The 24878-nt window shown below is 36.0% G+C and overlaps 1 protein-coding gene across 2 annotated transcripts in view; it reads right to left on the bottom strand.

The window, feature by feature from the left end:
• USP53 (ubiquitin specific peptidase 53) overlaps positions 1-24878 on the bottom strand; it is a 78782-nt gene that overhangs the window by 18184 nt on the left and 35720 nt on the right. Inside the window, exons 5-13 of one of the 2 annotated variants that reach the window (XM_015139141.3) lie at positions 22776-22910; positions 14148-14261; positions 13984-14066; positions 10502-10607; positions 9768-9914; positions 8501-8650; positions 3298-3460; positions 1597-1749; positions 190-336 (exon numbers count right to left, since the gene is read on the bottom strand). In XM_015139141.3, the coding sequence (XP_014994627.1) occupies positions 190-336; positions 1597-1749; positions 3298-3460; positions 8501-8650; positions 9768-9914; positions 10502-10607; positions 13984-14066; positions 14148-14261; positions 22776-22910 (1198 nt within the window). The remainder of the gene's footprint in view (positions 1-189; positions 337-1596; positions 1750-3297; positions 3461-8500; positions 8651-9767; positions 9915-10501; positions 10608-13983; positions 14067-14147; positions 14262-22775; positions 22911-24878) is intronic. The other variant, XM_015139142.3, reaches the window with a different exon arrangement.

Here is a 24878-nt window from a genome sequence, read left to right as displayed (position 1 = left end):
TTATATATACATATACAGAAATATATAATTTTTATATTTCTATATTATATAAATATATATTTAACTTATATATTTTATATATTTTTAATATATATTTAACATATACAGAAATTAAAGTTATAAAATTCAGTTTTAAAATAAGATTTTAGCAGCTCCTTTTAAAATCAATAGTACAAGATCTTAACTTACCTCTATGTCGTCCTAAATCTTTTCTTTGTCCCTTCTCTAAATCTTTCCTTTGTGAAGAAAGTAAGTTTTTCTGTTCAATAGCTTTCAGAGCACATTCTCTGGAAATGTCTTTTATCTTTTCCCTTTGATCAATGTGACTTAACTTAGCTGTAAAAGAAATCTTTCTTACTATGATACAGATCATTTTTCAAATTGCTCAATAAAAATAAAACGATCTATATAAAAATGTTGATATAATTTTAAAAAGCATAGATATGTAGATATATAGTATATAATGGTATTTTTATGATTAAAAACTAAATGTGATTTTTCTTGACACTGGAGATGCATGTTGTCTTTTAGAACTTCTTGTATAGCCTCTAAAACAAGTATAAAAAAAGAGATCTGCCATTAAAATAATAAGAGCTAAAGGTAACTGAATGGTCACTATTTGCCAGATGTGTTACTCATTTACTTCTTCAAGGTACAATTACTGTCTCTATTTTGGGTAAGGAAACTGAGGCAGAGAGAAATTAGAAATTTGCCCAAGTTCACAAAGTTTGTAAGTCGAGAACCGGGAATATGAACCCAAGCTGTCTGGTTCCAATGCTTCTATTCTTACACACACATATACTATTTCTGGGCTTAAAACTAGGTGTTGTTTGAAAAACATAAAATGCCTTGATCTACGAGTATAGGTAATCTGTGAAAGGAAAATTTTTAATATTTAATAATTTTTTAAAAGCCTTTATTTTAGTTTTTTGTGGATAACTGTTAATTCTCAATGTTACTACCCTTGATTAAATGAGTTACTTTTATGATTACACATTATTTCATTAATATATTTAAAGGTTGATTACAAAATCATCCTGAACATCCACACAAGAGTTATGTGTATTTCTAAACTGTAACTGTACACAGTATCGTGAGGTCTCATTTTGAACCCAAGTTACAGAACTCGACTTGTGAAAGTTAGTTATGGGATAACAATAACAAGGCAGAGTTTAATAAAAATGAGGTTAAGAACAAACTACGGCAATAAGTTAACTTTGAACTACTGTTGCATTCACTACCAGTAAATTTAATTTTGGTATTTATGCCAAATTATTAACTCACGTTTTTCTGCTTCAAGCTGATTATTAACTCCTTGAAGGAAATGCCACATTGTTGCTTTATTTGGTAACTGTCCAGATTGCCTCAGGCCTACCACAGTCTGAGTGCATGGAGAAACTCAAACAACTCATGGAATCAAACTGGTCAGGTAAAACTACAGCTCTCAGAGAAATGCATAAATCAAAAGACGAATTTTGTTACCTACTTGCTATTATCACTTTATAGGCAAGGAAAGCTAGGTAAGCATCGTGCGGTAAGTGAAAAAAGGAAGACACTCACTCGGAACTATGTAAAAATGACAATTTAAACACGTACCTGGTCCTCTCCCTACAGCTGTGTGACTGTGGCTCCGATTAGATGATGAAATATTATCAGTTTGAAATTTCTGATTTTCTCTCTGCTTTGCCTGATCACCAAATCCATTTTCTTTTAAATTATCTGACTTATGAATTACAGGCTTTTCACATCCTTAAAAAGAGAAACAAAAATGTATCATTCCTTTCCTTACCATGAAAAGAGATGTTTGAACCATTTTTTTCAGATTATTTTTAACTGTAAAAAAAGTTACTTAAAACTTATGAGGACTGACATCATTTAAGAATTTTGAAATGCTTTATACTGCATTCAAAAAGGACCCAACTGTTTTGGACTTTTCCAGTTTACTACATCACTTAAAACGTACTTCTAGAAAGAGCTACTAGTGAAGCCTCTTCTGTGATTGTGTGACGATAATAGTGGGTAACTCCTGAAGGTGCTTCTGAGGCCATTGATGAGAAAAGGATCATTCCAAAATACTAACAAAAATTACTAAAATTGCCTCAACTCTACTCAAAGTCAAATTTGAAATTATCCTCAATATTTGTTGTGGGAAGTCAGGGACCCCGAACAGAGGGACCAGCTGAAGCCATGGCAGAAGAACATAAATTGTGAAGATTTCATGGACATTTATTAGTTCCGCAAATTAATACTTTTATAATTTCTTACACCTGTCTTTACTGCAAACTCTGAACATAAATTGTGAAGATTTCAAGGACACGTATCACTTCCCCAATCAATATCCTTGTGATTTCCTATGCCTGTCTTTAATCTCTTAATCCTGGTCATCTTTGGAAGCTGAGGAGGATGTATGTCGTCTCAGGACCCTGTGATGATTGTGTTAACTGCACAAATTGTTTGTAGAGCATGTGTGCTTGAACAATATGAAATCTGGGCACCTTAAAAAAAAGGAGAATAACAGCAATGTTCAGGGAACAAGGGAGATGGCCTTGGATTCTGACTGCCAGTAAGCCGGACGGAACAGAGCTATACTTCTCTTCTTTGAAAAGCAAATAGGAGAAATATTGCTGAATTCTTTTTCTCAGCAAGGAACATCCCTGAGAAAGAGAATGCGCCCTGAGAGTAGGTCTATGAACGGCCTCCTTGGAGGCATCCCTCTTTTATGGTCAAAGTTAAAGGGATGAAATAAGCCCCGGTCTCCTGTAGCGCTCCAAGGCTTATTAGGAGGAGGAAATTCCTGCCTAATAAATTTTGGTGAGACAGGTTGTCTGCTCTCAAACCCTGTGTCCTGATAAGATGTTATCAATGACAATGCATGCGGAAACTTCATTAGCAATTTTAATTTCGCCCCATCCTGTGGTCCTGTGATCTCGCCCTGCCTGCGCTTGCTTTGTGATATTCTATTACTTTGTGACGCATGTGACCCACACCCTACTCGTACATTCCCTCCCCTTTTGAAAATCGCTAATAAAAACTTGCTGGTTTTATGACTCAGGGAACATCACAGAACCTGCCGACATGTGATGTCTCCCCCGGACATCCAGCTTTAAAATTTCTCTCTCTTGTATTCTTTCCGTTTATTTCTCAAACCAGCCGACATGCTTAGGGAATAGAAAAGAACCCATGTTAAATATCGGGGATGGGGTTCCCCCCGATATTCATTTTATATTCAGAGTATTAGTATTCCTAGTTCACTGTGATAATAGAAAAACATGGAGAATTTTTAAAAGAAAGAATTACCCATATTTTCTGCAACAGATTTGTAATGTGACCAGCTGACAACCTGCCTGAGTGCATCGTCAGTAGAAACTGCTGTCCCATCTGGGTTTGCGTAAAACAAAAGCAGTGGCTGAAAGTGGCATCGAATGCATTTGGAGACAACATCTTTCCATCTAGTTCCAATCTTTTAAAAAAACACAATGAATAAAGACAAAACAAAACCTTGTAATCAATGTGTTACATGAAAAGACAGAGACTCTGAGTTATTTTATATTTTTAAAAAATTTAGATATGCAGCTGCTAGTAGTTCAAGTATATATCATATTATATAATTAACTGTATTTAGTAACTAGTATAAATAAAAATCTTTTAAACATTATCATTTACAAATTTGATGGGCAAATAAATTTTAAAAAGCTTTCCAAATATGTGATTGACTGACATTTGACAAAGACTTCAAGGCAATTCAATGGAGAAATTTAAGAGTCAGCTCAACAAATGGTGCTACAACTGAAAATAAAGAACTTTTACCATGAGAAAAATAACTTTAACCTGACTTCATATAAAACAAACAAAAAAAAATTAACTAAGAATAGCTCACACAAAAACTAAAACTTAACCAGAAGAAAACAAAAGAGAAAATCTTTGCAAACTTGGGGAAGGGCAGATTTCTTAGCATACCAAACCACAGAAGAAAAATATTTTAAAAATGGACTTAATCTAAATTAATTAATAACTTTTGCTCTTAGAAAGACACCATTAAGAAATTGAAAAAAAAATAAGCAACATACGGCTAATAAAGGACTACTGTGCAGAATAAAGAATCCCTACAATGTATTAATAAGAAGATAATCCAGTGCAAAATACTGGCAAAAAATCTGGACATTTCACCAAAAGAAAGATGTAAGAATGGTCAACAAGCACAAGAAAAGATGCTCAAAATATTACCAACCGCAAGGGAAATGCAAATGAAAACCACAGTGAGATAATATTATACATACACTAGAAGGGCTAACATTAAAAAGAATACCAACACGAAGTGCTGCTGAGAATGTGGAACACAGGAACTCTCATATATTGCTCTCACAGAATGCAAACTGGTATAACCACTTTGGAAATAAATTTGATAGTTTCTTGTAAAGTTAAACAGACACTTACCACACAACCCAGAAATCCCACTTCTAGGTATTATCTAAGAGCAATGGAAAAAAATATGTTCACAAACAGATTATTCATACTTCAATAGGTAAATGGATAAATTGTTGTACAGCCATAAAACACAATAAAAATAAAGTGTGAATACAAACAACATGAATGAATCTTAAAGACATTATGCTAAAGGAAGGGAGGCAGACACATAGTACATACTATAAGAGACCATTTATATAAAATTGTAGAATGAGTAAAACTAATCTATAATGAGACCAGCAATTTCCTCGTCCTGGGGTGGTGTGGGGAGTATGACAACAAAGAAGCCTGATAGACTTTTCCTAGGGTGATGAACATGTTCTGTGTACTGATTATGGTGGTTACATGGGTGAATACATTTATCAAAACTCCAACTGTACACTTAAAATAGGTGTATTTTAATGTTTGTGCACTATACCTCTATAAAATTGATTTAAAAGCAAAACAAAACCAAACAAAAACACCACAAAGCATTCTAGAATATTTTTGCAGAGAAGGGGACTTTTAAGAACAATTCTGATGAGCTGTTCTGAACTACATATATTCAGCTATTTATCCTCCTCACTGGGGATTCCAAGAGACTTGAGGAGTCCATTTTTTTGTTTGTAATGTTTGTTTTTTGAGAAAAGGTGTCACAGTCACCCAGGCTGGAGTTCAGTAGCACCATCTCAGCTCACTGCAACCTCCTCCTCCCAGGTTCAAGGGATTCTCATGACTTTGCCTCCTGGGATTACAGGTATGTGCCACCACGCCTGGCTAATTTTGGTATTTTTAGTAGAGACGGGGTTTCACCACATTGGCCAGACTTTGAAGAGTCAATGTGAAAATAAAATAAAAACCTTCACAGGGTAATTAATATACCCAGTTCTTCCTCCAAATTTTGAATAATTTAAACTTTACAAAGTAGAAACTGCAAAATGTTTTTACACATCGACTCAAGATGAAACTTAATAAACTCCTACATCAAAGTACTAAGTAATTCAAGCAAAGTGCTGATTTTAAATATTAATACCAAAATTTTAACAGCTTTATTGAGGTGTACTATATGAGTAAAATTATCTAGTTATAGTGTACAAGTCAGTGAGTTTTGACAATACAATCGTGTAATCCTCACCCCAAAATCTTACCTGGTACCCCACTTTGCAGTCCCTGGAAATGAGTGATCTACTCTCTAAACCTTTGTTTTTCCTTCTAGAATTTCATATAAATGGGATCATCGCATGTAGTCATTTATATCTCACTTCTTTCACTTAGCATAATGCTTCTGAGATTTGTTCACATTATTGCATGTATCAGTTCAATAGTTCAGTCCCTCTTGCTGAGTATTATATTCCACTGTATAGCTATACCACAATTTGTTCATCCATTCACCTATTGTTGACATTTGAGTCATTTCTAGTTTGAGCATTATGAAGAAAACTATCCTGAACATTCACGTACACGTTTTATGTGGAGTTACGTTTTCACAAGAGTGGATTTGCTGGGTTATATAGTAAATATATGTTTAAAGAAACTGACAGTTTTGAAAGTGAATGTTCAATTTTGTGGTTCCATCAGCCTCGTGTGAGAGCTCTAGCTGTTCTTATCCTCACCAACTATTTGTATTGTCAGTCTTTTTAATTTTGGCCATTACAACAGGTGAGTACTAGAATGTCATTCTGAACTAAATTTGTATTTCCATTGTGGTTAATGATGTACTGAATATCATTTCAAGGCCATCCATATATCTTCACTGGTGAACTGTCAACATTTTTTGCTGATTTTTTAATGGGGTTTTAAGAGTTATTTCAATATTCTGGATACAGTCTTTATTAGACACATGCTTCACAAATATTTTCTCTCAGTATATGGTTTGTCATTTTATTCTCCTAATAGTATCTTACTGAAGAACAACAATTTTAACTTTCATTGAAGTCTAATTTACCAACTATTTTTATGGTTCATGCTTATTAAACGTTATCTAAAAAATCCCTATACATAAATAGTAGTTTTACTATCCTTCCCTGATATTCCCATCTCAGTCATTTCTGGTCTGTTTTTATTAATTTTTCTTCAGGTTCTTTGAATATTTGGTAATATTTTATTGAATGCTATTTTGAAGTGGCATATTGAATTTCACTGAACTTCATAGTCTTGGGTATTGAATTTTGTTGTGTTATTTTAAAAGTGGGATTAGCTTTGAACTTTCAAGGCTTGTTTTAAGCTTTTTTTTTTTTTCTTCTTTTTTTCTTTTTGAGACAGAGTCTCACTCTGTCACCAGGCTGAAGTGCAGTCGCACAATCTCGGCTCACTGCAACCTCTGCCTCCTACCTTTTGTTTTCCAGTGATGCTTCCCATCTCTCCCAACTAACCCCAAACTTGTGTGGGTTCACCCCTCACATGCACAAATCACAATTTAGCCACAAATTCCAGGGAACCCTTCTGTCAATTTCCAGAACTTTCTCCCTGTGCAGTTTTCTTTCTAGTATTCTGTCCTGCAAATTTTAGCCATCTAGGCCTCCCTGAACTCCAGTTTCAGTCTGCAGAACTCAGTGACACTGCTGGGCTTTGTTTGGGCTCCCACTGCCTGCACTGCAACCCAGAAACTACCTCTAGGCAGTAAGCAGTGGGTAATTATAGAGCTGACCTCATTTGTTTCCCTTTTCTCTGTTCAACTGCATGTTGTTCAATGTTTAGAGTTGTTTCACCTATGTCCTAGTTTTAAACAGTGAAATGCCTATTTCTATAGCAGTTAATCCTTCATGGGTAGAATTAGAAGTCCACTAAATACCAAATATTTGAATTTGTATTGTCTTAATCACAGTGCTGATAAATGGCCTTTTGTTGTATATTAAAATGAAACTAAATAGAATTCTACATCATTTGCTTATAACAACCAAAGAACTTGCATTTTTAAATGAGTTTACTACTTAATAAAGATTGCCAAAGCCAGTAAGCTTTGGCAAGACCAATAGTTTGTGCTATGTCTGAATTTCCTGTAGAACTTAAAATTTCAGATACCTGCCTTTACACTACTGAATCAAAACTTTAGGAGTCCAGGAATATATGTTTTTTAAAAAGCTCCTCATGTGATTCCAATACTCCTTATTAAGAACTATTATTCACTACTTTTCTAGACAATATTATTACTATTTGAGTAAATAAATTACAGTTGGCCCTTGAACAACACAGGTTTGAACTGTGCAGGTTCACTTATATGTGAATTTTCTTCTGCCTCTACCACCCGAGGCAGCAAGACCAATCTTCCTTTTCTTCCTCTTCAGTCTAAATGTGAAGACAGCAAGGATGAAGACGTTTATGATGATCCACTTCCACTTAGTGAGTGGTAAATATATTTCCTTTTGCTTATAATTTTCTAAGTAAGATTTTTTTTCTAGCTTACTTTACTGTGAGAGTACAGTATATAATACGTATAACATACAGAATATGTGTTAATTGACTGTTTATGTTTTTTATAAGGCTGTCTGTCAATAGTAAGCTGCTGGCAGTTAAGTTTTGAGGAAGTCAAAAGTTGTACATGGGTTTTCAACTGCACAGGGGCTTGGCACTCCTATGTTGTTCAAGGGTCAACTGTAATTACCAAAAGATATAACTCACATATCTATTTCTGTATTCCACACACAAAATTTGAAAAAAAATTGTCATAATAAAAATAAAGGCAAGCACATTTTCATCGCTAGTTATACAAAACTACTGTGACTCATCTACAAAAAAAAAAAATATAGCAAGTATGCATCAGGCAAAAAGGATCATCACTGACACACAGATCACTGATAGTTACATATTTGTATACTAATATTCATTAGTCTATTATTATTCTGGAAATGGACTGCTTTAAAAGTTGGCTTCAAAATAAGCCAATTTCAAGAATAACAAAAGAAAGTTTGAACTTAATGATGCTATCATTGTTATGTTCATTTATTACTATTTTACATAATAATTATATCATCCTTTTGAATATTAATATCAATATATCATTTATTAACAAAAAGTAAAAATCACAGTCATTATTTCAATTAAAGAAAGTGTCACTTACCTCTTTCACATTTGCATCATCAAAAAATACCCATTTGGAACTTTTGGTGTGAAATGCAAAGGCACAATAATGTCGGCTGGTATAGCAGATCATACCAACAAGGTTAAGTTCACTATTTTTGGCATTTTCATCAGTAACTCTATAAAAAAGCTGTTTAAAAAAATTAGTAATTTACACTTAACACTGTATATTTTGTAAAATGAGGAATAATTAGATGAATCATGTATTTGACACATAATGAAATATTTCTCACGCATACTGCCCCAATCCAATATTATGATATTATTACTTGAAGGCACCACTGACATCACATTGTTAACAGAATTACCACTTTTAATTCATTCATAGAAACTTTAAGTCCAAAAAAACAAATTTACTACAAATTAGTTTAGTAATAATAGAGTATCTCTAATGACACATGATTGACACTTTTCATAAAGAAACTCAAAATATGAGATAAATTCCACATTTCTGGTAATTCTTGACTGAATCACGTATTTGAATGTTCATTAAACACATTATCTAAAAGGTAATTATCTCTAAAACTTTAACTGTAACATCAACCGATTCAAAATATACTAAGAAAGTAACAAGCATATCAAGAGATCATGGCCGGGTATGCTGGCTCACGCCTGTAATCCCAGCCCTTTGGGAAGCCAAGGCAGGTGGACCAACTTGAGGCCAAGAGTTCGAGAACAGCCTGGCAAACATGGTGAAACCCCATCTCTACTAAAAATACAAAAAATTAGCTGGGTATGGTGGCACATGCCTGTAATCCTAGCTACTAGGGAGGCTGAAGCATGAAAATTGCTTGAGCCTGGGAGGCAGAGATTGTAGTGAGCCAAGACTGCGCCACTACACTGCAGCCTGGGCGACAGAGCAAGACTCTGCTGGGGAAAAAAAAAAGAGATCAGTACTTTAGATGAATGTTAAATCTTAAACCTTTCTAAGTTAACAATATTTATATTTACAATCATGGCCATAGATAAAAAATCATCAATCATCATTATTTTAGAGTGAAAGAAGCAAAAGTCATGAGACAGTTTAGTTTGTAATTAAAAGCCATTACTAGTCTATGTAGTAAAGGCATTCCAGTTAGCCTGGTTTGATTAAACTTGACTTTATCGGATAAAACATCGAAATAGTATTATTTTGTTCAGAAAAAAAATTTACTTCTGAAATCAAAATAAGTGTATCATAATATATATCAAGATGTTTTAGAAGAATTTGAAAATAAAAGGGAAGGGAATGAAAATAGATAAGATACCCCAGGAAGATAAAGATGTGTTGCTAGATTCCGAACAATATCTTCGGTCAAGTCAGAATGCTCAGAGTCCCAGACTAAACCAATTGTAACAATCTCTGGGCAATTCATTAAAACACGGCGAATTTTTATTTTTTGGCCACAGTTACTCTACAGAAAAACACAAAAGAAAAGTTCTAAAATTATGAAAACAGATAAACCATAGGCAAAACCTTACACAGTTTGTATTATATAATGACATTTTTAACATATATTTGCAATTTATTCAGTATACTAAAAAATGACTTCTAACAAGCGATTTGTCTTAATTATTGATTAAACAAGAAGTCTATTTTAAATAAAAGTATTCTTTGATATTTTTGTAAATCTGTTAAAGAATTCAACCTAAAAAAAAGCAGAAATAAAATCACTGAAGTCAGTAACAAATATATTAGATGAGAAAAGAGTATCATTCAAGTTTACTGAAAAGAAACTTTCTCTTTAATCAAATGATAAATTTCAGGACTTTGAAAAAATTTAATCAACATATGCTACCTTCAAACCTTCACAACTTAGGAGTTTTTAAAGAAATTATGCTAAGATAAATGGTACACATGGTATAATCTAAAATAATATTTTTAAAAAATTCTTAAAGCTAATTCTATATATAGAATCAGTATTTACATGATAATATTTGAATGCCTATTTTCAAATTTACAGAACAAGAAGCATACTAACATTCTCCAAACTATACTTACAGGACATTTCCTATAGTCATCTGTTGTGTTTGCTGCTTGTAGCAATTCTGCAAACATTTCAGGTTTAAAGCGTTCATGCCTTTCCAACATTCTTTCAACTTCATTGCTACAAAAAAAGAAGCAATCCCAAATTGGGCCTATGAACTTAAAATTTTAATAAATTGCACATGAAAAATATTGTCAGTTTAGATATGCATCACTTTTTCTGTCTAAAACATGACCATAACTGAAAAATGAACCATAAAGTACATTTCCATAAAATGAAAAATTATTAAATTTGCCAAGTATATGATGAAAAAATTAGCTCAAATAAAGAGAACAAAATAACACAAAATTTTATGTTTGGAACTAGACAAATGAGGCTAAGATCCTCTGTCTGGAGGTAGTTCTAAGGCAAATGTTTCATTTGTATTATTAATTAATGAGTAGAAACTTAAGTTTAAACCCTACCCTAACAAGAACAATAAACTGTAGGAAAGGCTCCCTCTCTGGCCCAAAGTTCCTAAAAGCAAAGTTATCAATTTCGGCTAGAAGGTCCTTTGCTGATTAAATGCAGAAGTCTCAACCAGAGTTAGTAAAGCCAGATTTAACGCCTTTTGTTCTTATTATGAATATTACTCCTGTTTTTTTTTGTTTTTTTGTTTTTTTGTTTTTGTGTGTGTGTGTGTGTGTGTGTGTGAGAGAGAGAGAGAGAGAGAGAGAGAGAGAGAGAGAGAGAGAGAGAGAGATGGAGTCTTGCTCTGTCACCCAGGCTGGAGTGCAATGGCGCAATCTTGGCTCACTTCAACCTCCACCTCCCAGGTTCAAGCAATTCTTGTGCCTCAGCCACTCGAGGAGCTGGGATTACAGGCACGTGCCACCACACCTGGCTAATTTTTGTATTTCTAGTAGAGACGGGGTTTCACCATGTTCCCCAGGCTGGTCTTGAACTCCTGACCTCAGGTGATCCACCTGCCTCAGACTCCCAAAGTGTTGGGATTACAGGAGTGAGTCACTGTGCCCAGCCAGGATACTAATCATTTTATTAGAGCCCAGGCAGGCCCTTTAATGCACTACAGGTTAACTGTGATACTTTTTATTCAACCTCCTTAAAAGACATATTTTTATGTATCAGGGTATTAAGTAACTAATATGGTTTGGCTGTGTCCCCACCCAAATCTCATCTTGAATTGTAGCTCCCAAAATTCCTTCATGTTGTGGGAGGGACCCAGCTGGAAACAACTGAATCATGGGGGCAGTTTCCCCCATACTGTTCTGGTGGTAGTGAATAAGTCTCACAAGATCTGATGGTTTCATAAGGGGAAACCCCTTTCGCTTGGCTCTCATTCTTTTCTCTTGCCTGCCACCATGTAAGACGTGACTTTGCTCCTCCTTGCCTTCTGCCATGATTGTGAGGCCTACTCAGCCACATGGAACTATGAGTCAATTAAACCTCTTTGCTTTATAAATTACCCAGTCTTGAGTATGTCTTTATTAGCAGCATGAGAACAGGCTAATACTAAAACTATCTAAATATTTCCAAAAAGGAATGTCATGTAAGCTGAAACACTAACTAGTTTCCATTCTAGATGTTCTGGTTGTACTTAACAATAATATAACTATTCTAGAGCTGGATATATTTTACAGTTCAAGTTTAAATAATCTCCAAGTATTTGGTAACAACTAAATGTACCCATCCAAAACACTTCACGAGTACACTAGAAGGCCCTAAATCTGATAAGCTCATTCAAACTGCATATACTGCTCTTACAAAACTGACAGCATTAGACAACATCCAGAAAAATGTTGAAGTCAGACAGATCTGGGTTTCAATCTTAATTCATCTACTTACTAGATTAACCTCATTCAAACCTATTTCTTCATCAACAAAATAGAATTTTCGTTAAGATTAAAAGTGACAACTTACATAAAGCCTGGAACATGGTAAGCATTCAGTAACTGGTATTCAACACTGATTACCAACACAAATAAGGGTATTATAGTTAGAATTCAAAGCGCACACTCCTGCAACTTGCAGTGTTTACCAAGCAGAGAATGATGGGCTCTAATTCTTATTATCTAACATTCTGCCTGAGAACACTGTCATTTCATTCAAGAGTTTTAAAGTAGAATTAAAATTTTAGTTTTTAACTTATTGTCTATCTTTGTTCGAACACCATCCTACTTTTCATAGAAATTTTTAAAAATGACTGACAACCGACTACAATTTGACTGAAGTTTAGGAATGTTTCTCTAAATCACTGTTTTTTACCTGTCTGTAAATATAAGGAAGATAGTAAACACATCCAAATAACAAAATTGTTATTACTCAATAATCTTTATGAAATAAGGTTTTATACCCAATAAAGCCAGAAAGATAAATCATATGAAATGGATGAACATGATATTCACTTTGCACACTGACACAAATATTGGCAACATTTATCAACTGTTGCACTAACATATTCTGACTGATAATTACTGATCCATATTATGTCTTTTGTATTAAAATGTATGCAAATGTTTATGATCTTACTCAATGTTTACCACATGCCAAATTTTTTTTTTCTTTTTTTTTTTTTGGTGAGACGTAATCTCGCTCTGTCACCCAGGCTAGAGTGCAGTGGCATGAACTCAGCTCACTGCAACCTCCACCTCCCAGGATCAAGCAGTTATCTGCCTCAGCCTCGAGGCAGATAGGATTGCAGGCGCCCGAGACCACACCCAGCTAATTTTTTATTTTAGTAGAGATGGGGTTTCACCATCTTGGCCAGGCTGGTCTTGAACTCCTGACCTCAGGTGATCTACCAGCCTTAGCCTCCCAATATTCTGGGATTACAGGCATTAGCCACTGCGCCTGGCCACATGCCAAATAGGTATACTTTCAAATATCTGTTGGAAAATAGTCAAAGAACATTATATAAGGTCTAGGGTTAACTTTTAGATCCTTAACTAGCTAATCTTTCATGGACAGAAAGGGAGAGAGTGAGTGGGCAGGTGAGCAGGCAAGCATGGCAAATTTTTTATTTAAAGTGAATGTTGAGGTCTCAAATGCAATAACCTAACTGAGAATTATGCTCACATTTTTGTTTCTTCTCTGTTTACCCTAGCTTTTATCACCAGAAAGGGACATAGTGGAGCTGACTGAAAATATGGCCATTACAAACAGAACATCTCATAAATGAAGCAACCATGTATAGTTCCATTTAACATTCAGTTTATCATTTTATGCTCCCCTTCACAGTTCTAAAATTTGTTATAAATTAAATAGACATAAAATTTAACTAGTATTATGTACATTTCACTAAGTAACACACATATTAGGCTAAATTACAAACATCCAACTTTGATAGACATCACTTAATACATCTCACAGCAGCATATCTGGTAGCCTCAGACAGAGAGGGGAAATTCATGTATGTTACGATTTTATAAAGTAAGTGTTCAATGTGCTTAAATACGGTATTAACATTTTTGATAATTATATTTTAATAGGTTCTTACCATAAGGCTGTTGTAGAAATGTACCGCACAAATTCTGTAAAAGGTAGAGGATCTGATGATGCTCCACAGCTACGACACACACACTACATAGGCAAAAACATATGCTTAATCTATCAATCATAAAACAGAACTATAATATCTAAATAATAATCAAGCCATCTCACCTGTTCATACAGAGTCATAGCAAACTTCTGGTGAGTGATACAAGATTTAGAGGTACACATGTCTGCATCTCTGCTTGGCACTATGTGAAAATGAATCCTCTCCAATATATTCTCCTAATTTAAAAATAAAATAGATAAATGAGTTGTTGATCTTGCAGGGAACACAGCAAAATGTAACTCTTTACCTGGAGATTTCCCAAAGTGTAAATTTAAGAGTGTCATACATATTGTTAGCTTTTCAGCTTTCCTCTCTAATGAACACTTTGATCGAATGTTCAATTATTCACCTTTTATAGCACTAGCTAAAAGAAAATGTTGCTTAATGAAAGCAACATTATAATATAACATGATCTTTTTAATAAAGTTATTTTTAATCCTTCTAAAAACGCCTGGTGACTGACATCTAGAATTTAATATTAGAAAACAGTTTCCTGTGTTCCCGACATTCTCAAATGAAGAAAAAACAGATAGCTTAAAAAAAAATCCTGGATGGCTGAATAGGAAGAGCTCCAGTCTACAGCTCCCAGCGAGATCGACACAGAAGACAGGTAATTTCTGCATTTCCAACTGAGGTACCTGGTTCATTTCACTGGGACTGGTTGGACAGTGAGTGCAACCCACAGAGGGCGAGCCAAAGCAGGGCAGGACATCACCTCACCCGGGAAGCACAAGGGGTCAGGGGATTTCCCTTTCCTAGCCAAGGGAAGCCATTAGTGAAGGTACCTGGAGGAGCAGGACACTCCTGCCGAAATACTGAGCTTTTCCCATGGTCTTAGCAACCAGCAGACCAGGAGTTCCCCTCCAGTGCCTGGCTCAGCGGGTCCGACACCAACGGAGCCTTGCTCACTGCTAGTGCAGCAGTCTGAGATCAACCTGGGATGCAAGAGCTTGGTGGGGGGAGGGGTGTCTGCCATTGCTGGGGCCTGAGTAGGTGGTTCTCTGCTCACAGTGTAAACAAAGCCACAGGGAAGCTTGAACTGGGTGGGGCCCACCGCAGCTCACCAAGGCCTACTGCCTCCCTAGATTCCACCTCTGGGGGCAGGGCCTATCTGAACAAGACAGCAGACAGCTTCTTCAGACCTAAATGTCCCTGTCTGACAGCTCTGAAGAGAGGAGTGATTCTCCCAGCACGGCGTTCAAGCTCTAATAAGGAACAGACTGCCTCCTCAAGTGGGTTCCTGACCCCCGAGTAGCCTGACTGGGAGATACCTCCCACTAGGGGCCGACAGACACCTCATACAGGTGGGTGTCCCTTGGGACAAAGCTTCTAGAAAAAGAATCAGGCAGCAATATTTGCTGTTGTGCAGCCTTCGCTAGTGATAACCAGGCAAACAGGGTCTGGAGTGGACCTCCAGCAAACCCCAAGAGACCGCAGCTGAGGGGCCTGTCTGTTAGAATGAAAACAAACAAACAGAAAGGAATAGCATCAACATCAACAAAAAGGACATCCACACCAAAACACCATGCATAGGTCACCAACATCAAAGACCAAAGGTAGATAAAACCACAAAGATGGGGAGAAACCAGAGTAGAAAGGCTGAATATTCCAAAAACCAGAAGGCGTCTTCTCCTCCAAGGAATACAACCCCTCGCCTGCAAGGTAACAAAACTGGCTGGAGAATGAGTTTGAAGAGTTGACAGAAGTAGGCTTCAGAAGGTCAGTAATAACAAACTTCTCCAAGCTAAAGGAGCATGTTCTAACCCAGTGCAAGGAAGCTAAAAACCTTGAAAAAAGGTTAGACGAATGGCTAACTAGAATAACCCATGAAGAGAAGAGCTTATATGACCTGATGGAGCTTAAAAACACAGTAAGAGAACTTCGTGAAGCATACACAAACTTCAGTAGCCGATTCGATCAAGCAGAAGAAAGTCTATCAGTGACTGAAGATCAAATTAATGAAATAAAGTCAGAAGATTAGAGAAAAAAGAGTGAAAAGAACCTAACAAAGCCTCCAATAAATATGGGACTATGTGAAAAGACCAAATCTAAGTTTGATTGGTGTACCTGAAAGTGATGGGGAGAATGGAAACAAGTTAGAAAACAGTATTCAGGATATTGTCCAGGATAACTTCCCCAACCTAATAAGGCAGGCCAACATTCAAATTCAGGAAATACAGAGAATACCACAAAGATACTCGTCGAGAAGAGCAACCCAAAGACACATAACTATCAGATTCACCAAGGTTGAAATGAAGGAAAAAATGTTAAAGGCAGCCAGAGAGAAAGGTCGGGTTACCCACAAAGGGAAGCCCATTAGACTAACAGTGGATCTCTCTGCAGAAACTCGACAAGCCAGAAGAGAGTGGGGGCCAATATTCAACATTTTTAAAGAAAACAATTTTCAACCCAGAATTTCATATCCGCCAAACTAAGCTTCATAAGTAAAGGAGAAATAAAATCCTTTACAGACAAGCAAATGCTGAATCTGTCACCACCAGGCCTGCCTTACAAGAGCTCCTGAAGGAAGCGCTAAACATGGATAGGAACGACCGGTACCAGCCACCGCAAAAACATGCCAAATTTAAAACCCATTGACGCTATGAAAAAAATGCATCAATTAACGGGCAAAATAACCAGCTAATATCATAATGATAGGATCAAATTCACACATAACAATATTAACCTTAAATGCAAATGGGCTAAATGCCCCAGTTAAAAGACATAGACTGGCAAATTGGATAAAGAGTCAAGACCCATCAGTGTGCTGTACTCAGGAGATCCATCTCATGTGCAGAGACACACATAGGCTCAAAATAAAGGGATGGAGGAAGATCTACCAAGCAAATGGAAAGCAAAAAAAAAAAAAAAAAGCAGGGGTTGCAATCTTGGCCTCTGATAAAACAGGCTTTAAACCAACAAAGACCAAAAGAGACAAAGAAGGCCATTATGTAATGGTAAAGGGATCAATTCAATAATAAGAGCTAACTATCCTAAATATACATGCACCCAATACAGGAGCACCCAGATTCATAAAGCAAGTACTTAGAGACCTACAAAGACACTTAGACTCACACAATAATAATGGGAGACTTTAACACCCCACTGTCAATATCAGACAGATCAACAAGACAGAAAATTAACAAGGATATCCAGGACTTGAACTCAACTCTAGACCAAGTGGACCTAATAGACATCTACAGAACTCTACACAACAAATAAACAGAATATATATTGTTCTCAGCACCACATCGCACTTATTCTAAAATTGACCACATAATTGGAAGTAAAACACTCCCAAGCAAATGTAAAAGAACAGAAATCACAACAAACTGTCTCTCAGACCACAGTGCAACCAAATTAGAATTTAGGATTAAGAATCTCATTCAAATCCGCACAACTAGATGGAAAATGAGCAACCTGCTCAGGAAAGACTACTAAGTAAATAACGACATGAAGGCAGAAATAAAGCTGTTCTTTAAAACCAATGAGAACAAAGACACAACGTACCCGAATCTCTGGGACACATTTAAGGCAGTGTGTGGAGGGAAATTTATAGCACTAAATGCCCACAAGAGAAAGCAGGAGATATCTGAAATCAACACCCTAACATCATAATTAAAGGAACAAGAGAAGCAGGAGCAAATAAATTCAAAAACTAGCAGAAGACAAGAAATAAGTAGGTTCAGAGCAGAACTGAAGGAGAAAGAGACACAAAAAGCCTTTCAAAAAAGTCAGTGAATCCAGGAGCTGGTTTTTTGAAAAGATCAACAAAATAGACCACTAGCAAGACTAATAAAGAAGAAAAGACAGAAGAATCAAATAAATGCAATAAAAAATGAGAAAGGGGATACCACCACCGATCCCACAGAAATACAAACTACCATCACAGAATACTATAAACACCTCTACACAAATAAACTAGAAAATCTAGAAGAAATGGATGAATTTCTGGACACATACACCCTCCCAAGACAAAACCAGAAAGAAGTTGAATCTCCAAATAGACCAACAACAGGTTCTGAAATTAAAGCAATAATTAATAGCCTATCAACCAAAAAAAGTCCAGGACCAGACGGAGGTACAAAGAGGAGCTGGTACCATTCCTACCAGAGGTACAAAGAGGAGCTGGTACCATTCCTTCTGAAACTATTCCAATCAACAGAAAAAGAGGGAATCCTCCCTAACTCATTTTATGAGGCCAGCATCATCCTGATACCAAAGCCTGGCAGAGACACAACAAAAAAAGGAATTTTAGGCCAATATCCCTGATGAACATTAAAGTGAAAATCCTTAACAAAATACTGGCAAAGTGAATCCAGCAGCACATCAAAAAGCGATCAAGTTGGCTTCATCCCTGGGATGCAAGGCTGGTTCAACATACGCAAATCAATAAACATAATCCATCACATAAACAGAACCAATGACAAAACCACATGATTATTTCGATACAGAAAAGGCCTTCAACAAAATTCAACAGTCTTTCATGCTAAAAACTCTGAATAAACTAGGTATCAATGGAACGTATCTCAACATAATAAGAGCGATTTATGATGAACCCACAGCCAATATCATACTGAATGGGCAAAAACTGGAAGCATTCCCTTTGAAAACCGGCACAAGACAAGGATGCCCTCTCTCACCACTCCTACTCAACAGAGTATTGGAAGTTCTGGCCAGGGCAATCAGGCAAAAGAAAGCGATAAAGAGTATTCAGATAGGAAGACAGGAAGTCAAATTGTCTGTTTGCAGATGACATGCCTATATATTTAGAAAACCCCATTGTCTCAGCCCCTATTCTCCTTAAGCTGATAAGCAACTTTAGCAGTCTCAGGATACAAAATCAATGTGCAAAAATCACGAGCATTCCTTTACACCAATAATAGACAAACAGAGAGCCAAATCATGAGTGAACTCCCATTCACAATTGCTACAAAGAGAATAAAATACCTAGGAATCCAACTTACAAGGGATGTGAAGGACCTCTTCAAGGAGAACTACAAACCACTGCTCAGTGAAATAAAAGAGGACACAAACAAATGGAAGAACATTCCATGCTCATGGATAGGAAGAATCAACATCGTGAAAATGGCTATACTGCCAAAAGTAATTTATAGATTCAATGCTATCCCCATCAAGCTACCACTTCACAGAATTGGAAAAAACTACTTTTTTAAAGTTTCTATGGAACCAAAAAAGAGCCCGCGTGGCCAAGACAATCCTGGGCAAGAAGAACAAAGCTGGAGGCATCACGCTACCCAACTTCAAACTTTACTACAAGGCAACGGTAACCAAAACAGCATGGTACTGGTACCAAACATATATATAGACCAGTGGAACAGAATGGAGGTCTCAGAAGTAACACCACACATCTACCACCATCTGATCTTTGACAAACCTGACATACACAAGCAATGGGGAAAAGATTCACTATTTAATAAATTGTTTTGGGAAAACTGGCTAGCCATATGCAGAAAACTGACACTGGATCCCTTCCTTACACCTTATACAAAAATCAACTCAATGGATCAAAGACTTAAATGTAAGACCTAGGACCATAAAAATCCTGAAGAAAACCTAGGCAATACCATTCAGGACATAGGCATGTGCAAAGACTTCATGTTTAAAACACCAAAAGCAGTGGCAACAAAAGCCAAAATTGACAAATGGGATCTATTTAAACTAAAGAGCTTCTACACAGCAAAAGAAACCATCATTAGAGTGAACAGGCAACCTACAGAATGGGAGAAAATTTTTGCAATCTATCCATCTGACAAAGGGCTAATATCCTGAATCTACAAAGAACTTAAACAAATTTACACGAAAAAAAGCAACCAACCCAGCCGGGTGCAGTGGCTCACGCCTGTAATCCCAGCACTTTGGGAGGCCAAGGTAGGTGGACCACGAGGTCAGGAGATGGAGACCGTCCTGGCTAACACAGTGAAACCCCATCTCTACTAAAATACAAAAAATTAGCCGGGCGTGGTGGCGGGCACCTGTAGTCCCAGCTACTTGGGAGGCTGAGGCAGGAGAATGGTGTGAACCTGGGAGGCGGAGCTTGCAGTGAGCCAAGATCGTGCCACTGCACTCCAGCCTGGGCGACAGAGAGAGACTCTGTCTCAAAAAAAAACAAAACAAAACAAAAGAAACAACGAATCCCGTCAAAAAATGGCCAGAGGATATGAACAGACACTTCTCAAAAGAAGGCATTTATGCAGCCAACAGACATACGAATAAATGCTCATCACCACGGGTCATTAGAGAAATACAAATCAAAACCACAATGAGATACCATCTCACACCAGTTAGAATGACGATCATTAAAAAGTCAGGAAACAACAGATGCTGGAGAGGTTGTCGAAAAATAGGAACACTTTTACACTGTTGGTGGGAGTGTAATAGTTTAACCATTGTGGAAGACAGTGTGGCAATTCCTCAAGGATCTAGAACTAGAAATACCATTTGACCCTGCAACTCCATTACTGGGTATATACCCAAAGGATTACAAATCATTCTAGGATAAAGACACATACACAGGTATGTTTATTGTGGCACTATTCACAATAGCAAAGACTTGGAACCAACCCAAATGTTCATCAATGATAGACTGGATTAAGAAAATGTGGCACATGTACACCATGGAATACTATGCAGCCATAAAAGAAGGATGAGTTCATGTCCTTTGCAGTGACATGAATGAAACTGGAAACCATCATTCTCAGCAAACTATCACAAGATCAGAAAATCAAACACCACATGTTCTCACTTGGAGGTGGGAGTTGAACAATGAGAACACATGGACACAGGGAGGGGAACATCACACACTGGGGCCTGTCAGGGGTGGGGGACTGGGGAGGGATAACATTAGGAGAAATACCTAATGTAGGTGACAGGTTGATGGGTGCAGCAAACCATCACGGCACGTGTATACCTATGTAACAAAACTGCACGCTCTGCACATGTAACCCAGAATTTAAAGTATGATTTAAAAAAATCCTACTTGAATCACCTAGTCTGTATAAGTAACAGCAAAACAAAGGCTCTATATCTACACTAACACCATAATGAAGGCAATGTAATCTGCCATGAATTTTATATAAATGTTGATTTACAATATAGATCAATAAGGGGTATTTATTTAACAGAATTCTTTTTACCAAAGCTTAACCAATGGATTCTATTCATTAGCTAACTTCCCTCTCTTCTGCTCCAGGATATTTAAGACCATTTAATAATTTAAGCCTAGATTTCTAGACATTTTGTGAATTATCATACCATGTATTAGAATAATTCATTTAAGTGAAAGTAAAACTATAAAGTTTAGCATTGTTCAAAATACATTTGTTTTAAGCAAAGAATCAATTACAAACAGAAGAAATATGGATATATTTCATTACTGTGTGTGCTGTTATTGACATTTTAATCAACATGCAAGTGTGCTATGCAAGATGCTAGTCATGAGCCTTCCATCTAAGGAAACCATTAAGATGCTCATTTTTTAAAAGGCGATTAATAATATACACATGCCAAATGAACTCTACAGACAGTAAATTCTACAGGGAATGGATTGGGTGGTTTGGTCATGTGCTGTCTAGTAGGCATAGACTTAGTTTGAACCTTCACAAAATGATAGATTTTTAAAGTTCTGAGTATTTCAGGAACTTGAGCAAAGGCTGCTAGTATAACAGCCTTATAAATAAGGAGTATAAACAGGAATATAAAAATATATGTGAGGAACAGAATGGAATAATCTCACTAGGAAGAAAAATCCAGCAATGAAGCACTGAGGGAAGGTGGAGTTTAATCATAATGGGCCTTAAATATCAGAATAAAAAGTCTAGATTTGAATCATGGAAATATTTGAAGAGTAAGCATTAACCTGAAGAAAATCATATTAATATGGTGGCTATTTAAAAAATAGGACATAAAGAAACAGGCTGAATGGACACCAGCAGGAGGCTTAAATATGGTGACCTGGAAGAAGTTGTGGTAGGGAATTAATATGGAAAGAAAAAACTTTTGAAAGGGTTTCTGATGAAAGAATTTACAGAAATTGCTGACTAGAAACAGGAAGAAGAGAGAAGAAATGGTTACAGCTTATTTATACGTGACATCAATATTAACCGAGACATTTAATAATTAACATACCTATTTTACATGTATAAAGTATGTACCTGATTAAAGGAATGCTCTACTTTCTAATATGGTGGTAACACAGAGCCTAAGAACATCAACCTCAGTGATTCTCAACCTGGAATGTGGGTAACAGGCTGTTGCGCCTGTTAACTTCCCACCAAAATCCCCTTATCTCCCAAAGAGAATCACTGCATCCAATGAAAACTATTACTGCTGGGAATGTGCTGTACATGTGAACCCTATAGTGGCAGAACACTGATTTAAGTGATATCATTTATATTCAGCAAAGCTTATTGCTCCAACTAAGTTTTAAAATATTTTAGTAGCCTAAGAGTAAAAATTAGAGCAACACAAATAATCAAAACCAAAAGTACAACACAAAACACAGATGGATTGAAGTTGGGGCTTGAAGGATGGGTAAGATATGGATCTACCGGCCAGTTCTGACATTTCTCTATTGTTCTAAATTTTTGTTTCATTTGTCTCAACATTTGTACCATCTAAGGAATGAAAACTACTATCCTGACTTCTTAAGGAATATCAGAAATACTTACAAAGCACTCTGCAGCATCATCCATAAGGCCAAGTTGAAATCGCTGCTCATCTTTGAAGCTTTCTGCAAGAGCATGCCTTATGTTATCTGAGGGAAGTGCTTTTTCTCGACTATGTTGGAACTGTGCAAATATCGTCTGGGAATCAACAAGAAAATCAGTAAGTTTAATGCCAGCTTTAAAATCGTTTCAGTAATTTCATTACAACACAGAGAAACTCAAAACACTATACTTGGAAAATAACACATAAGTCTTTTGCTCTAAAATTTCATACAAAAATTAATTATTTGTATCATCAAGTATAGAAATGTTTGCACCAGCCTCTAAATCAAATGTTAGTGGACACAAGAATTAAACATGTAGGGTTCCCAGGTCCCACCCTCAGACTCTGACTAAGTCTTAGGTGAGGCTCATTTTTAAACTATTCCCCAAATGATTCTGATGCAGGTTGTTTAAGGAACAGAATTTTGAGATTTAAGTTGCTTTAAATCTAAAAATATACAATAGGAATTAGAATTACGCTAAACAAAATAAACATATAATCACACAAAAATTGGTAGAATTCACTAGTCTTAAAAGAAAAAAGTAACCTAAACAAACTTTTAAAACTTAAAAAAATTTTCTACTGGAGTCTTAAGAATACCTCAGAAAATGACAAATCCTGATTTAAAAATTAGATGATTTAACAGAATGACAATGTCCCATGATTATTTGACTAAATTTGCCTTTAAAAAATGCAAACGTCCATTTTACAAGAAGATTCAGAAAAGAGATAATAATGACTTTTAACTTTTAAGAAAAGGTCCTACCACCCCTAAGTTATCAGTTTTCCTAACTTAGAGAATTATAGGTTGAATTTCTCCAAATCAAAAATGTGAAAGTTCCAAAATCTAAAAGTTTTTGAGCACTGACACAATGCTTAAAGGAAATGCTTTTAAATTTGGTATGCTCAACCAGTAAATACATAAATGCAAATATTCCAAAATCAAATAACAAAATCTAAAATCCAAAACACTGCTGGTCCTGTGCATTTCAGACAAGGGATACCCAACTTGTATTTCTAATCTAAATTAAGAAACTGGAAACATCATTCAGTTTCTAATCTAAACCCGAGAAACTGGAAACATGAAATCATAGTTGTTAATCTGATTTTCAATTTTCCTTATTAAACTTAAGCAAGAAAAAAACATTTTAATAAATTACAATTTTATGACAATCATCTTACATGGAAGATAGTAAGGAAAAAAGAAAACTTTTCAATGACAGTCCACCAAAGTAGTATTGGTCATATTCAGTCCCATGTTAGCTCAAGGGGTCATGTCATCTCAAAAAAAAAATATTTTTAAGATCAACATACAAGGAAAACATTTCATTAATCTGTTTCACTACTGCAAAAAAATATAATTTATAAATAAAATATTAGAAAATACAGATGTCAACTGATATTAGATACCCAGAACTATAATTATTTTAGCCATTAAATAGCTAAAATTATGAATAGTAAAAGATGAAAAATAACTTTCAGATTTTATCTCTTATTTAGGCAATTAACTTCCAGGTAATGTTTAAGATTCAACAAATATTTTTTGGCTCCCTAGTATATGTTAGGCATTGTTCTACACTAGAAAAATGGATGACAACCCTACCTACATGAATAGTAGTGATAGTAATGAGAAGGCAAAGAAGTAATTATGTAACATCAGAATGTGATAACTACAGTAGAGAAAAATAAAGAGATACAAGAGAGAAAAATAAAGCAGTGTAATGGGGATAGGAATGCCAGGGATATTATAGATGGAGGCAGCTTACCTTTTACCTAGTGTAGTCGGGGAAGGCCTCACTGATGGAAAAGTAACATTTGAGAAGAGGCATAAAGGAAATAAGGGTGTTAGCCAAGAGGACATTTGGAAGAAAAGCATTCCAGACAAAAGGAATAACAATGAGGAGACTTTGAGGTGGAGACCAGCTCTGAGAAATAGAGCCCAGTTTGGCTAAAATGCAATGTATTTATGTGTGTTTTTGACAGGGGAGGAGAGGAAGGCAAGCACAGGAAAGAGGCAGGTAACTGTGCAGGGCTACGGGAGAGTTGGTCTAGGAAATTAATAA

This window comes from Macaca mulatta, chromosome 5 (assembly GCF_049350105.2).
Source record: "Macaca mulatta isolate MMU2019108-1 chromosome 5, T2T-MMU8v2.0, whole genome shotgun sequence".
Classification (NCBI taxonomy): domain Eukaryota; kingdom Metazoa; phylum Chordata; class Mammalia; order Primates; family Cercopithecidae; genus Macaca; species Macaca mulatta.
This window is presented reverse-complemented; position numbering and strand designations above follow the sequence as displayed.